The 15,896-nt window shown below is 46.3% G+C and overlaps 2 protein-coding genes across 3 annotated transcripts in view; one reads left to right on the top strand and one right to left on the bottom strand.

The window, feature by feature from the left end:
- The window catches only part of Pkd1l3 (polycystin 1 like 3, transient receptor potential channel interacting), a 55,041-nt gene extending 48,252 nt beyond the window's left edge, over positions 1–6,789 (top strand). Inside the window, exons 27-31 of the mRNA XM_042054206.1 lie at positions 599–759; positions 1,979–2,189; positions 2,929–3,030; positions 5,863–5,994; positions 6,679–6,789. Of these exons, the coding sequence (XP_041910140.1) occupies positions 599–759; positions 1,979–2,189; positions 2,929–3,030; positions 5,863–5,994; positions 6,679–6,789 (717 nt within the window). The remainder of the gene's footprint in view (positions 1–598; positions 760–1,978; positions 2,190–2,928; positions 3,031–5,862; positions 5,995–6,678) is intronic.
- Positions 6,790–7,263: 474 nt separating this feature from the next.
- Ist1 (IST1 factor associated with ESCRT-III) overlaps positions 7,264–15,896 on the bottom strand; it is a 31,197-nt gene continuing 22,564 nt past the window's right edge. Inside the window, exons 8-10 of one of the 2 annotated variants that reach the window (XM_038313042.1) lie at positions 11,889–11,981; positions 10,443–10,491; positions 7,264–8,550 (exon numbers count right to left, since the gene is read on the bottom strand). In XM_038313042.1, the coding sequence (XP_038168970.1) occupies positions 8,357–8,550; positions 10,443–10,491; positions 11,889–11,981 (336 nt within the window). In that variant the 3' untranslated portion in view covers positions 7,264–8,356. The remainder of the gene's footprint in view (positions 8,551–10,442; positions 10,492–11,888; positions 11,982–15,896) is intronic. The other variant, XM_038313043.1, reaches the window with a different exon arrangement.

Below are 15,896 nucleotides of genomic sequence, written 5' to 3'. Positions count from 1 at the left end.
TCAAAGAATGAGTCAATTTTTATATATATAGTTTTTTATAAAAAATATTTATTTTATGTATATTTTGCTTGCATATACGTATGTATGCGCACCACATGCCCGTGGAATTCAGGTGTTGGCTCCCCTGGAACTGAAGTTACAAATGGTTGCCAACTACAATGAGTATAGGGAATTGAACTCAGGTCCTCTACAGAAACAACCAGTGCTCTAAATCACTGAGCCAACTCCCCAGGCCCTAAAGGGCCTGTTTCTTAACCCTTATATAAAGTAATGTTAAGAAAGTATGCTGGGCAAAAAGAACTAAATAATAGGAATTATTGTAAACAGAATTTTATTGTCAAACTTAATAGGTGGGGTTTTTAAAGCTTGTAAGTTAGGTACACACAATTGTCTTATAATCTCCAAGAATGATTATGTCTGATAAAAGCTTCATTAGCAACCACCCTTTCTGTTAGCAGTATCTGAGTGACTGCAGAGCAGTCCCATGTTCAGAGCCCATGTGCTTTGCCTACCGAAGTCCTGCTGGCCAGACTACTTTCTTAGGGACAGTCCTGGCTAATCGTCCAGAAAACAGTGGTGACTCTGATGTATTGCTTAGGGCTGTCGGCTGAAACGGCAGAGGTGGAAGTTCCTCACTAGGAAAAGAAACCTTCTGGACACAAGCATAATTCTCATTAGCTTCAGCATTTTGGGGCTCAACATCCAGAGCCTTTCTCTCCTTCATAAAAACATGCTGCAATACCATCGCGACCGGGACAGGTAAGGGACCTGAGGCACACAGGGCATAGCTACCCCATACTAAGGCTTCCTGATCACTATCCTTCCTTCTCTTCCACTTCCCCACCAGATCTGCTGTATTTGGATAAATAAAGTTAAACTAGAACTTGGACTTGTGCTCACAGCAGAAAAAAAAACACTAGCCGGGGGTGGTGGTGCACGCCTTTAATCCCAGCACTCGGGGAGGCAGATGCAGGCGGATCTCTGTGGGTTCAAGGCCAGCCTGGTCTACAAGAGCTAGTTCCAGGATGGGCTCCAAAGCTACAGAAAAACCCTGTCTCGAAAAAAGAAAAAAAAAAGATATTTGCCATTTGCGCTAGTCCTGCCGAGAGGCTCGCTGGTACTCAGGTGTCTGTCGAAGATAAATGCACTTAAGTTTCAGAGCAAGGGCTTGGAACTGGGGTTTCTTTGTATGCATAAAGCCCAAGATGAAATAAATACCACCCTTAAAAAAGGATACAAACCCAGAGCAAGACACAGCTTCCCAACAAGAAGTGGCAGCTGAGCTCCAGGCTGCCGTGTGGCACTGCCTAGGCCCGAGGTTCTCAATCTTCCTAATGTTGTGACACTTTAATACAGTTCCCCATGTTGTGGTGATCCCCCAGCCATAAAGTCATTTTCGTCATTACTTCATAACTGTAATTTTGCTGTTTTGAATCGTACTGGAGATATTTTGGAGATAGAGAAGTTTGCCAAAGGGGTCGCAACCCACAGGTTGAGAACCACTGGCTTAGGCCTTAGGCAATGAAAGATGTGGTTGCCAACTTGCTTATAGCTATAGGAGTCTCTCCAAGTAAACCAGTTGCTATGACATACGATTCTGCACTTTACACAACAAAACTGAACTGGGGGGCAAATCTCTCACCCCTTCTTACTCAGGACATGACAGCTCACTAGTGTCTCTACTGTCAGAGAACACAGGAGTGGTAGAAACAGACCAGGATGATGGCACGTCTCCTTAGGCTAACTCTCCTTTTGAGGTTCAGCACTTGACAACAGTGGAGGCTGGAAAGAAATCAGCTAGGAGCTGCCTTGAAAGGCTTTTCAGGATAGCTCCCAGCCAAGGGGCCATGCTAGAAAGCAGTTCACTGCACTGGGTGTCTGACCTAGCAGAAAGAACTCAGCCGCGAACCTTCTGCAGAGGAAGCCCCCGGTGACAGCAGCTCCTGCCTCATGCTGAGTCAGGTTCCCATGGTTACAGGTTCATCAGTTTCTACGAGGCACTGAAAGTGAACTCAGCTGTCACTCACCTCATGGGCTTCCTGGTTCTGTTGGCAACTGTGCAGCTATGGGACATACTGCGACACAATGCCCAGTTCCAGGTCATCAGCAAGACGCTCAACAAGGCCTGGGATGAGGTGGTTGGCTTTCTACTGCTCATCGTGATCCTGCTGAGCAGCTATGCCATGACTGTAAGCCCCAAAGCCCAGCATCTTCCCCAAGTGCAGAGTCCTGTCTGTGCCCTCAGAAAACATCACTATACATAAAGCCATCAGGTTAGCAGTGGGTCTTTAGAGAAAAGGTCAGATGGGAAAGCTGGACTTAGTCATGTTCCATATTTAATGCCTTTTTTAAAATAATTTTTTTGGCCAGGTAGTTGGGGAGCACACCTTTAATCCCAGAACTCGGGAGGCAATGGCAGGTGGATCTTTGGGAGTCTGAGGTCAGCCTGGTCTACAAAGCAAGTTCCAAGTTCCAGGACAGCCAGGACTACACAGAGACACCCTCTCGAGTGAGGGGTGGGGGGAAGAATTTTTAAAACATTTTTAAGATTTATTTATTTCTATTTTATGTGCATTGGTGTTTTGTCTGCGTGTATGTCTGTGTGAGGGTCTCAGATCCCCTGGAGATGGAGTTACAGATAGTTGTGAACTGCCATGTGGGTACTGGAATTGAACCTGGGTCCATCTGGAAGAAAAGCCAGAGCTCTTAACCACTGAACCATCTTTCCAGCCCCTGTATTTAATGTCTTGAACCCAGATGTTTGTGATGTCTCTAAGATACAAACAAAGCAACATCAGCTATAATATGAAGATCAGATAAATTTTGCAGTCACAGTGACTTGAATGGCCACATGGAATTTCCATTGCTTCTGTTAGGCACCTTAGGGCAGAAATGCTATTACCACTGACTGGCCTTTCTCCTGTTCAGTTCAATCTGCTGTTTGGATGGAGCATCTCTGACTACCAGAGTTTCTTCAGCTCCACAGTAACTGTTGTTGGCCTCTTGATGGGAATTTCTAGCCACAAGGAGGTAAGATAAATGATATATAGACAGACAGACAGACAGACAGACAGATATAGAGCAGAAGCAGCCTCATTTCCTTTCTGATTCATGTTTGGCGTAGCAGCTTTAACTAGCGGGATGGGATGGTCGCGTGTGAAGCAAGCTCTCACTACACAGGCTCAGGATAACCTACACCCCTCGCCCTTGTCTCAGAGGAATGCCTGTGCACAACACCGCACTACTCACCAGCTGTTGCTTCCTAAGCATTTGTGCCCCTTCTCTCCTCCTCTTTCCCCGCACCCTCAATCCACTGCCAAGGACACCTGGCCAGAACAGCACAATCTGTTGATGCACTCAAAGGTCCTCTGAAACTGTGACGGAAGCAACCACATTAGATCTTTTTACAGTTAACACACGTTGTGGAGTATTCTTTTAAGATGTGTTACATTTATGTACGCTGTGGAATATTTGTTCAGTGAGGCAAAGATGTGTGGCATTCTTTTATGTTGCATTTGTTAAACTCTGTGAAGCTGTGTTACTTTGCCTGTCTCAAACACCTGATGGATCTAAAAAGAGCTGAACGGCCAATAGCAAGGCAGGAGAGAGATAGGTGGTGCTACCAGGCAGAGAGGATAAATAGGAGATATCTTGAAAAGAGAGCAAGGAAGGAACAAGGAAAGGAGAGGAAGACACCAGGGGCTAGCCATCCAGTCAGCCATAGAGTAAGAAGGAAACAAAGACATAGAATAAAGAAAGGTAAAAATCCCAGAGGCAAAATATAGAAGAGAAACGGGATAATTTAAGTTAGAAGACCTGGCTAGAAACAAGCCAAGCTAACACCAGGCATTCATATATAAGTCTCGGTGTATTTATTTGGGAGCTGGGTGGCAGGCCCCCAAAGAGTAAAAAAACCAACTACACACACATCTTGGTGAGTTTACTCCTCCCTGGCCCACATATATCCCTGTCTTCCTGTATTACGTTGAGGACAAGGTCCTTCACAAAAAAATTACATTTGAGTTAGGTATACTGGTTACATTAAAATAATTATTAAAAAGGCACACAGTACCATAAGTATAATTTCACACAAAACTAAATAAATGAGCAAAGTGAAGGGAAACTTTAAATGGGCATCTAATGAGGACTTGGGTCCTAACAGTGAAGGGCTTGTGTGACCAGGAAATTAGTGGAACTAGTGACAGTTGTACAATTAATCACTCTGATGACCCCTTGTCTTAGTCAGGGATTCTGTGGCTGTGTTCAAACACCTTGAAAAAAAGCAACTTGGGCCGGGCGGTGGTGGCGCACGCCTTTAATCCCAGCACTCGGGAGGCAGAGGCAGACGGATCTCTGTGAGTTCAAGGCCAGCCTGGTCTACAAGAGCTAGTTCCAGGACAGGCTCCAAAGCCACAGAGAAACTCTGTCTCGAAAAACCAAAAAAAAAAAAAAAAAAAAAAAAAAAAAAAAAAAAAAAAAAAGCAACTTGGGAGGGAAGGATTCTTTTGGCTTATATGCCCTCACGGCCCAATGACGGAGGCCAAGACCTGAACTTAAGCCCTGCAGGAACCTGGAGGAAGGAGGCCATATAGAGGCCATGGCTTTGCTCAGCCTTTCTTAAAGAACCCAGGGCCACCTGCCCAGAGTGGTACCCCCCACAATGGGCTGGGCCATCCCACATCAATCACTAATTAAAACAACAAATCTGACAATGACTTTGGAATGAACCCTTGCAAGTAGGGATATATGGACAAAAGGATATATTGTGTGACTCGCTGTCACACTACAGCTTCTATGTCAAGATGGGAGATGGCAAGGGCTGAGGACAGATATGAAGGGATGGGGAGATGAATGGTATTGAGATGCATGATGTGAAAGAATAAATAGAAATAAAACTGGAAAAAAAACACTCTATTACAGCCTAATCTATGAACACATTTTCTCCTCTCGGATGATTAGGTTTTTTGTGGGTCCAGCTGACATAAAGCTAGCCAGCACACCAGTGATTCAAAGGTTACTGATTAGATAACTTATCAGCAGTTTTTTTTCCCAAGATGCAACTGCTACTTGCTGTACTCATAACGGTTGTAGCTGCATTCACAAGTCATTGGTTAACAGGCCTTAGTAGCAACAATCAATTGGCCAACAGCAAAGGGCGGGGGTGGGGCAGGGAACACCATTTGTTAAAAAAGAACACCTTAAAATGATAAGTATAAAGCCGGGTGGTGGTGGCACATGCCTTTAATCCCAGCACTCAGGAGGCGGAGGCAGGATGACCTCTATGAGTTCGAGGCCAGCCTGGTCTACAAGAGCTAGTTCCAGGACAGGCTCCAAAGCTACAGGGAAATCTTGTCTCACAAAAACAGGAAAAAAAAAAAAAAGCTAAGTATAGAAACCATCCTAGTAAGACCTAAATTTAGAGATCTATGCAGAAAAGCAAAAGAGGACTTAACTATCAGTATTCACACCTTAAAGGCCATGGTGGGAGGAAGCATATTAAGTCAGTTTCCCTCCTCTTTCCAAAGCCTTGCAAACCCTACCACAGCTACCTCAGCCAAAAGCCAGTTTCATCATCCCTTCCAGTACGCATTTATTCTTCCCATATGCATGCTACCCCAAGCTTTCGTGTTCATAGACATGTTTTTTCAGAATTGCCCAAAACATAGCTGGGATTTTGAGTCATAATCCTATTATCTGTTTTTTCTTGTAAAAGCTGTGCAATCAAATTTTAACAACCTTATTCATGTTATTTCCCTTTGAATCTTTTTCTCCCCTAGTTTCTTCAAATTCAAATGTATGCTCAGAAATAAATCCAGGTGTTAGCACAGGTTGTAACTCCAAGAGGTCTTACTGTCTTCCCAGGTTATTGCTCTCTACCCAGTCCTCGGCTCCTTTCTGGTCCTCACTAGCATCATCTTGATGGGACTCATGGTCATTAATCTTTTTGTTTCTGCCATTCTCATTGTCTTTGGAAAAGAAAGGAAGGCTCTTGAGGTGAGTAACTGGCCCAGTATGAACAATTAACTGTCATGATTTCCTGTAACTGAAACTTTTAATGACGCTTTAAGACAGTGGTTCTCAACCTTCTTAACACTGTGACCCTTTAATACTGTTCCTCATGTTGTGGCGACCTCCCCACCGTAAATTTATTTTCGTTGCTACTTCATAACTGTAATTTTGTTACTGTTGTGAATCGTAATGTAAATCTCTGTTTCCCAATGATCTTAGGCAACCTGTGACAGGTTCGTTTGATCCCAAAGGGGTTGCGACCCACAAGTTGAGAATTAGCAGGCATGGTGGCACACACCTCTAATCCCGACATTTGGAAGCGGAGATAAGAGTCAGAGTTCAAGGCCCCATGACATTACAAACTGGCATAATACACAGATCAGCACATTCCCTTTAGTGGTCTCAGTTACTTTCCGAGGAAAACGAATTGCCAAGACATACACAGCTGGTCTTCAACCATTCGTTAGACATTCCTAACATCTGGTGGTAACTCGTCACTATATATTTAGGGGTGTTTGGAGCAACATCTTTAGTTACTATATATTAAGGGGTGTTTGGAGCAACATCTTTAGTTACTATATATTAAGGGGTGTTTGGAGCGACATCTTTGGTACTTTAACCTACAATTGCAGGTCACTTACTTTTCCCTTTTTGTCTTCAAATACTCAGAAAGAAGCTACACTGACAGATATATTACTACAAAAGCTCTCAAGCTTGTTAGGAATCCGCCAGCAGCAGAATCCTTCATCTGAGAAGCATGCTGACAACACTGGATATTGACATCCGTGTCTTAAGATGAACTATCTTCATCTCACTATTGCCTAGGGTAGCTTACATTTTACTGCATTACTGATAATACTTTACATCTTATGACAGAAGTAACAGTTTGTGTTAGTGAAGAATCCGAATCCCATTGTTTCCAAAATCTTGCTGAGGGACTTCAGCAGTGTAGAAAGGAGAAGGATACCCTAAGTACATAGCACAGTCCAGCCACACTGCCAACCAGCAGGTAACAGAATGCTCACCACTCATGCCAAGAGTGAGCACAACTACAGTTTACCTAAAATAGAGTAGCAGGTAAGCACATTCATAGATGCTATCTGAGCTCAAACCCAGGGACTGAGATGAGCCCAACAGCCCCTGACGCCTGTCCTAAGGGAGAGGAGAATGAAGGCTGGATCTGGCTTATATACTGACATGGGTCACTGGTAAAACAGTCTCCACTAAAATCCATTCATTTGACCAACACTAGAGAAAGCAGGACACAGGATCTTTATTAGCAGCTACTGAGCTATGAGACAAACCAATCAAAAACAGTGAAGTTGCTTGAAACAGGTACATACAGAAATATTATACATAAACAAAAATCTCATCTTCCAGTCCCAAAGCTAATCTCCTGGGGAAGGGTGGCCTTGGCTAGGGGCAAAGAAGCACATAAGTTACCATAATAAAGAGTCGCATCCGCCCAGGAAAGCAGTGAGCTACAGCAACATGGCACCAAAACTTAGGATACCAGCTTGTAAAGATGCCCTAATTGTAAGCATTCAAATGAAAACATGTACCCCCCCTTCCCTGTAGGCTTCCAGACTTGAGCACTTCTATTAAGGCAACTGGAAGCCCACCATAGGCTTGGATAGAGACCTATGCTTCCTTCCTAACATGCCATGGGGAAAAACAAATTTCCACAGTGCTGCTCATTCCTAAAAGGGAAACACAGCACTCAAAGTAAAGCAAAAGGCCACAGAGGGCTCCCTGAGAATCCAGTAGAACTAAGAGAGAACTTTTCCAAACAAACTTTGCAACTGGATCCAGGTGGAACAGTGCCCTGCAGCAAGAAGTAGTGTATGTCAATGAGAGGGCCCTGCCTCCAGGAACCGTGACAGTGGCTTCCAGAGCCATCTAACTCATTTGAAAAAACACACAGTGGCCTTGCTTCTCTCTACAATCACCCCCAAGCAGAGGATGCATTTACAAGCCGAGGCTGAGACACATCACAGGATACTCTCTTCCATGGTCCAGCCACCTTTGGCAGCTCTACCCACAGTACTTCCCTTCTCACTCCTTTGGGAATGGAATGGTCAGGAGAGAACCAAGGATCCATGTGACAGACAAACAGGCAACAGCCACCAGAAGCCAACTGCTCCAGCCAGAGTCTCTAGCTGTTAGTCTCTCAGTATCACTAGAGAATTGGAAAGCAACACAATTGGTAGAGCAGCAGGAGAGCCCCAAGGAAGAGTGCTCGGTGATGGTTAACAGATAAAACGGAATTTCATGGAGATTCATTGTCACAAGAAAGAACTGTTCAGTCTCAACTTCCAGAATCTGGACGTTGCCTGGTTTAAGAGACCTATGTTTTCTTCTTCAGTTCCTCAAATCTCCGGGAAAGATCATCAAAGTCTATGTCTTCTGATGCTGAGGTACTGGCTCCAGCAGATGCAGTTGGGAGTGTGTCTGGCACAGATGGCAACTCTGGCAGTACAAAGTTGTTGTAATTATCCATGGGTCTGGAAGGGGGCTTTGCAGGAGCTTCTGGCTTGGGTCCTAATTAAATCAGGGCAAAGAGTATAATGTTACAAATAGCAGAAAAAATGACTCAGCCATCCTTTGACAAAAACACCACCCAAAACTCCATAATCCCTTTTGGCAGAGGACAAAAAAAGATCAAACTGCCAGAGAGGCTGGGGATGTAGTTCAGTTAGCAGAGTATTTGCCCAGCACACACAAAGCTCTTGGTTTTACACCAGCAATGCATACAACTGGGTATGGTGGTTTACACCTATCATGGCCAGTACGAGGGTAGTAGAAGCAAGAGAATAAGGAAATCTGAGGTCCTGTTAATACTGGTACTATTTGATGTGATCATCTATCTGTATAATGTCTTCCAGTTTGCTTTTTTTCTTTTCCTTCTCTTTCAATGCTGGAGATCAAATCCAGGGATTTGCACATGCCAAGTAAATGCTCCACCACTGAGCTTATGGCCCCAACTTCCCAGTGCTGGTGTTAGAGATGCGGCACCACACCCAGCGTCTCTGATTTTAAATATGCTTTCTGGGGTGCTTGTAGCACTCCATTTTTTAACTTATTGAACAACTAAATAAATATGCTTACTTTATGAAAATTCACCCTTATTGTTTGTGCCTATTTTGCCCTCTGTGCTGGGTAGTTTTATATCAACTAGACACAAGCTAGGATCATTTGAGAAGAGGGAACTTCAGCTGAGAAAATGCCCACTCCAGATTAATGAAAGAGGCCAAGCCCAGTGGGGGTCTCCCCCTAGGTAGGTGGTCCTGAGTGGAATAGGAAAGCAGGCAGAACAAGCCATGAGACTGAGCAGGTAAAGAGCATTCCTCAATGGTTCCTGCTTCAGTTCCTGCCCTAACTTTGACAATGGACTGTGATATAGAAATGTAAGAAAATTAACGCCTTCCTCCTCACGTGGTTTTGATCATGGTGTTTATGGTGGGTTTGGTTTTTTTTTTTTTTTCAAGACAGGGTTTCTCTGTAGCTTTGGAGCCTGTCCTGGAGCTAGCTCTTGTAGACCAGGCTGGTCTCAAACCCACAGAGATCCGCCTGCCTCTGCCTTCTGAGTGCTGGGATTAAAGGTGTGCGCCACCACTGCCTGGCCGATCATGGTGTTTTATTACAGCAATAGGAGGCTAGCCTAACTGAGACACCAATATATCACTTTAAAAAACAGCTGGGATGGGAGCTAGAGGGATGGCTCAGTGGTTAAAAGCTTTTCCAGAGGACCAGCACCCACACAGCCATTCAAAACAGTTCTAACTCCAGTTCCAGAAGACCCAATACTCTCTTCTGGTCTCCAGGGGCACTGCATGCACATAGTGCATAGACATACATACACCCATATACACAAAATAAGAAAATAGTTTTTTTTTTAAAAAATGAGGGAGGGCTGGAGAGATGACTCAGCCATTAAGAGCACATGCTATTTTCCCAGAAAACCCACGTTTAGCTCCTAACACACATGTCAAAACCACCTGTCAAGCCAGGTTAGGGGGGCACATGCCTTTAATCCCAGCACTTGGAAGGCAGAAGCAGGTAGATATCTGAGTTTGAAGAGGGAGGGAGGGAGGGAGGACAAACGGACAAAAACCACCTGACACTGCAGCCTTAGAGGGCCCTCCAGCCTCCATGGGAATCTGTACTCACGTGTATAAACCCACATACATATACATAATGAAAAATAATAAAAATGTACTTAAAAAAAACTTAAGTGACTAAAAATAAAACACAGCCTTGGAAGACTGGGGTTAGAAAAAATATTCATGTTTCAAAGCAAGAAGTCCTGAGCTCTGTGTTAGACAAATTATATTTGAAAGGAGGACATGGACCATGACAGAATGTCATGGCCATGGAGAGAGGAACAGGAAAAGAGAATCCAGCATCCATGAAGCTTTCTGAAATATACTTACCAACAATCTGTGCAGAAGAGACATTTTTATCACCATTAATGTCATCAACCTGCAAAACACAGATTGTTACCAAAGAAAAAGACAATGAACAACATCTTTAGACAAAGTACTAATACTGGTACCAGCTCATTTGATCTCCAAAAGCTAAGCTGTTCACCAAAAGCAACAGAATTTGCTCCTAAGAAAATGCCTCCTAGTCTCTCTGAACCACATAGACACCATGCCAACCTCTGACCTGCCAGGCAAAGAAAAAAAAAGTCTTACCACACTGTGACACTTTTCAGCTTCCAGGCAAAGCAAACTAGTAAATCTACAAGAACCAAGGCCTCAAGGACTGATGAAGAGCCACCTCATTCCATAAACTGTTGACCATGTTTTGATACATGGACTACTAAAGCGTGAGAAAGACTCAGCTCCAGGAGAAAACACATCAACTAGAGATGAAAACCAATGGGAAGAATGATCAGAGAGAGCTTCCTAGGTGAGCAATTTACATAGCAAATCCACACCAGCTTGTTTCCTTAGTAAACCATATGGAACAGCTCCCAAAGGCATGGATATATGGGTCATGTATGTGTATCCAAGACTGGCAGGAAACAAGTAATTGTGAAGCAGAGCTGCTGTTACAATCACAGTTCAAGGCATCTTTACTACATGAGCCATTTACCCATCACCCCAACCCCCGAGCTCTAGGGACTGCACCTACACGATAGACACACACCTTACCAATGAACCACTTCCCAACAGTTTTTTTAATTTTTATTTTGCAACAAGGTCTTTGATTTGCAATTTATCTACTTCAGTTCCCAAGCTGTTAAGATTACTGTCCTGTGCCAGAGGTTTGCTCTATATAAGTTCTAACTATAAGAATAAAATGTGAAACCAACGCTACAGGCCAAAAATGAGTGACTGGACATTTTTGGTTAAGACAATACTGTTACTATTGTTCCCCATGAATGTTGAAAACTTTAAAAAAACTGATACTTTAATAATTATATTCTAATATCAAATTACAGTAACTCAATGTGATTCTCAGACTAGTTAGTAGGAACAAATATATCTGTATTTAGTATCTTGAGTAGGGCACTACAAATTTCTTTTTTACTTTTTTTAGATGGGCTCATGTAGTCCAGGCTGACCTTGACTCTTGATCCTCCAAAGTGCTGAAACTATAAGCATGTGCCACCATGCCCATTTGAGTACTATAACTTCCTAAGAGCAGCTCCTTCCTGATTCCTGGCTTCAGTGCCAACATAGCAAGCCCACCACAAATGCCACCAACAGCGCACCACATCTCCAGGACAGTATAAAAGCAACAAGGAATCCCAAAGCAAGAGCAACACCCATACTAAGTTGATCAAAAGTTTGCCTTCCCTGTTGTTATTATTTTGCTCTCTTCATGGGATTCACTCTCCTGCCGTTTATCAAAGAGGCTCAGGCACTTACAGACTCATACGATGGGGGAGTTGCTGGTATCTGAGGTGGGTGAATGTTAGGAAAGGCCTGGTAAGTCCCCACTGGCAATCCACTGAAATCCGACTGCAAGAGAAAAGCAGTATCAGAAACCCTGTTCCCAATCTGTAACTTCTGTATGGGATGGGAAGAAGTATGTGTGAATACACACAGAGTGTGTGTGTGTGTGTGTGTGTGTGTGTGTGTGTGTGTGTATCCTCAGAGGAAAGAAAGGCTCAAAAGGATCACATGTGATCAGAAAGACTACAAGCTTAAAGATCTACAAGGGTTATTCCTCAAATACCACATCAAGTGCTTCAATGTCTATCTCCAAGGAAAAAAATCGAAACACTTTCTTGTTAGAAATAACCTACTGAGCCGGGCGGCGGTGGCGCACGCCTTTAATCCCAGCACTCGGGAGGCAGAGGCAGGCGGATCTCTGTGAGTTCGAGGCCAGCCTGGTCTACAAGAGCTAGTTCCAGCTTCCTGTCCCTTCCCAGCTCGCACCCAGAATCCTCCCCCCCTCCCCCTGCCTCATCCTCCCGTCTTTGGGGCCACAAAATCCCACAGCTCAGCCTGTTTGGGCTCTGGGGACCTGGAATTGAGTGCACCCAGGCCGGTGGGAGGTCCCCTCCTTCATTTGACTGCCCGGAGCAAGGTAGGCCTTTGTCTGAGAGCTGCTTGGCCTGCAAGGGGACCTGAAAGTCTGCAGGAGGATCCATCGTTCTTTGGGGTGAGTGAGGAGTGAGTGCCCGAACCGCGGCAGCTGCCCGGTGAGGGACCACCGACTCTCCACAACTCCCCCTGCCACCAGCACACTTCCTGCTCTTCCTGCAGGGGTTATTCTCCCCGGATACTGCCTCTCTCTTCCTGTCCCTTCCCAGCTCGCACCCAGAATCCTCCCCCCCTCCCCCTGCCTCATCCTCCGGTCTTTGGGGCCACAAAATCCCACAGCTCAGCCTGTTTGGGCTCTGGGGACCTGGAATTGAGTGCACCCAGGCCGGTGGGAGGTCCCCTCCTTCATTTGACTGCCCGGAGCAAGGTAGGCCTTTGTCTGAGAGCTGCTTGGCCTGCAAGGGGACCTGAAAGTCTGCAGGAGGATCCATCGTTCTTTGGGGTGAGTGAGGAGTGAGTGCCCGAACCGCGGCAGCTGCCCGGTGAGGGACCACCGACTCTCCACAACTCCCCCTGCCACCAGCACACTTCCTGCTCTTCCTGCAGGGGTTATTCTCCCCGGATACTGCCTCTCTCTTCCTGTCCCTTCCCAGCTCGCACCCAGAATCCTCCCCCCCTCCCCCTGCCTCATCCTCCCGTCTTTGGGGCCACAAAATCCCACAGCTCAGCCTGTTTGGGCTCTGGGGACCTGGAATTGAGTGCACCCAGGCCGGTGGGAGGTCCCCTCCTTCATTTGACTGCCCGGAGCAAGGTAGGCCTTTGTCCGAGAGCTGCTTGGCCTGCAAGGGGACCTGAAAATCTGCAGGAGGATCCATCGTTCTTTGGGGTGAGTGAGGAGTGAGTGCCCGAACCGCGGCAGCTGCCCGGTGAGGGACCACCGACTCTCCACAACTCCCCCTGCCACCAGCACACTTCCTGCTCTTCCTGCAGGGGTTATTCTCCCCGGATACTGCCTCTCTCTTCCTGTCCCTTCCCAGCTTGCACCCAGAATCCTCCCCCCCCTCCCCCTGCCTCATCCTCCCGTCTTTGGGGCCACAAAATCCCACAGCTCAGCCTGTTTGGGCTCTGGGGACCTGGAATTGAGTGCACCCAGGCCGGTGGGAGGTCCCCTCCTTCATTTGACTGCCCGGAGCAAGGTAGGCCTTTGTCTGAGAGCTGCTTGGCCTGCAAGGGGACCTGAAAGTCTGCAGGAGGATCCATCGTTCTTTGGGGTGAGTGAGGAGTGAGTGCCCGAACCGCGGCAGCTGCCCGGTGAGGGACCACCGACTCTCCACAACTCCCCCTGCCACCAGCACACTTCCTGCTCTTCCTGCAGGGGTTATTCTCCCCGGATACTGCCTCTCTCTTCCTGTCCCTTCCCAGCTCGCACCCAGAATCCTCGCCCCCTCCCCCTGCCTCATCCTCCCGTCTTTGGGGCCACAAAATCCCACAGCTCAGCCTGTTTGGGCTCTGGGGACCTGGAATTGAGTGCACCCAGGCCGGTGGGAGGTCCCCTCCTTCATTTGACTGCCCGGAGCAAGGTAGGCCTTTGTCTGAGAGCTGCTTGGCCTGCAAGGGGACCTGAAAATCTGCAGGAGGATCCATCGTTCTTTGGGGTGAGTGAGGAGTGAGTGCCCGAACCGCGGCAGCTGCCCGGTGAGGGACCACCGACTCTCCACAACCCCCCCTGCCACCAGCACACTTCCTGCTCTTCCTGCAGGGGTTATTCTCCCCGGATACTGCCTCTCTCTCCCTGTCCCTTCCCAGCTTGCACCCAGAATCCTCCCCCCCTCCCCCTTCCTCATCCTCCCGTCTTTGGGGCCACAAAATCCCACAGCTCAGCCTGTTTGGGCTCTGGGGACCTGGAATTGAGTGCACCCAGGCCGGTGGGAGGTCCCCTCCTTCATTTGACTGCCCGGAGCAAGGTAGGCCTTTGTCTGAGAGCTGCTTGGCCTGCAAGGGGACCTGAAAGTCTGCAGGAGGATCCATCGTTCTTTGGGGTGAGTGAGGAGTGAGTGCCCGAACCTCGGCAGCTGCCCGGTGAGGGACCACCGACTCTCCACAACTCCCCCTGCCACCAGCACATTTCCTGCTCTTCGTGCAGGGGTTAGTCTCCCCGGATACTGCCTCTCTCTCCCTGTCCCTTCCCAGCTTGCACCCAGAATCCTCCCCCCCTCCCCCTGCCTCATCCTCCCGTCTTTGGGGCCACAAAATCCCACAGCTCAGCCTGTTTGGGCTCTGGGGACCTGGAATTGAGTGCACCCAGGCCGGTGGGAGGTCCCCTCCTGCATTTGACTGCCCGGAGCAAGGTAGGCCTTTGTCTGAGAGCTGCTTGGCCTGCAAGGGGACCTGACAGTCTGCAGGAGGATCCATCATTCTTTGGGGAGGATCCATCATTCTTTGGGGACACCAAACACCTCCGCGCTCCTTTTGAAGGAAGAGATGGGCAGGCGCCAATGCAGGAGCTCCTCCAACAACATGAAAGGCAACATGACATCACCACAAGCCAGACATCCCGAAACAACAAGAATTGAACACCCTACCCCAGAAGATATAGAAGAAACCGACATTAAACAGTACTTTATAAAAATAATAGAGGACCTTAAACAGGAGGTAAAAAACTGCCATAAAGAAATGGAGATGACAAACAAAAAGGTAGACGAAATAAATAAATCTCTCAAAGATACCCAAGAAAAACAAGAAAAACAAGAAAAAGCAATCAAACAGGTAAGGGAAACAGTACAAGACCTGATAAATGAAATGGAGGTATTGAAGAAAACACAATCTGAGGGACGACTGGAAATGGAAACTCTGAGTAAACGAACAGAAACTTCAGAGACAAGTATTTCCAACCGAATACAAGAGATGGAAGAAAGAATCTCGGACTCTGAAGATACTATAGAAGAAATAAACTCACAGATTAAAGAACTAAACAAATCTAACAAATTCTTAACACAAAACATTCAGGAAATCTGGGACACCATGAAAAGACCAAACCTAAGAATAATTGGGGTAGAAGAAGGAGAAGAATTACAACTCAAAGGCCCAGAAAACATATTCAACAAAATTATAGAAGAAAACTTCCCCAACCTAAAGAAGGATGTTCCTATGAAGGTACAAGAAGCCTACAGAACACCAAATAGACTGGATCAAAAGAAAGCATCCCCACGCCATATAATAATCAAAACACAAAACATACAGAATAAAGAACAGATATTAAGAGCTGCAAAGGAAAAAGGTCAAGTAACATATAAAGGGAAACCTATCAGAATTACACCTGATTTCTCAATGGAAACCATGAAAGCCAGAAGAGCTTGGATAGATGTGCTACAGACACTTAGGGAACAT

The sequence above is a fragment of the Arvicola amphibius genome, chromosome 15 (assembly GCF_903992535.2).
Source record: "Arvicola amphibius chromosome 15, mArvAmp1.2, whole genome shotgun sequence".
NCBI classification, from domain to species: domain Eukaryota; kingdom Metazoa; phylum Chordata; class Mammalia; order Rodentia; family Cricetidae; genus Arvicola; species Arvicola amphibius.
This window is presented reverse-complemented; position numbering and strand designations above follow the sequence as displayed.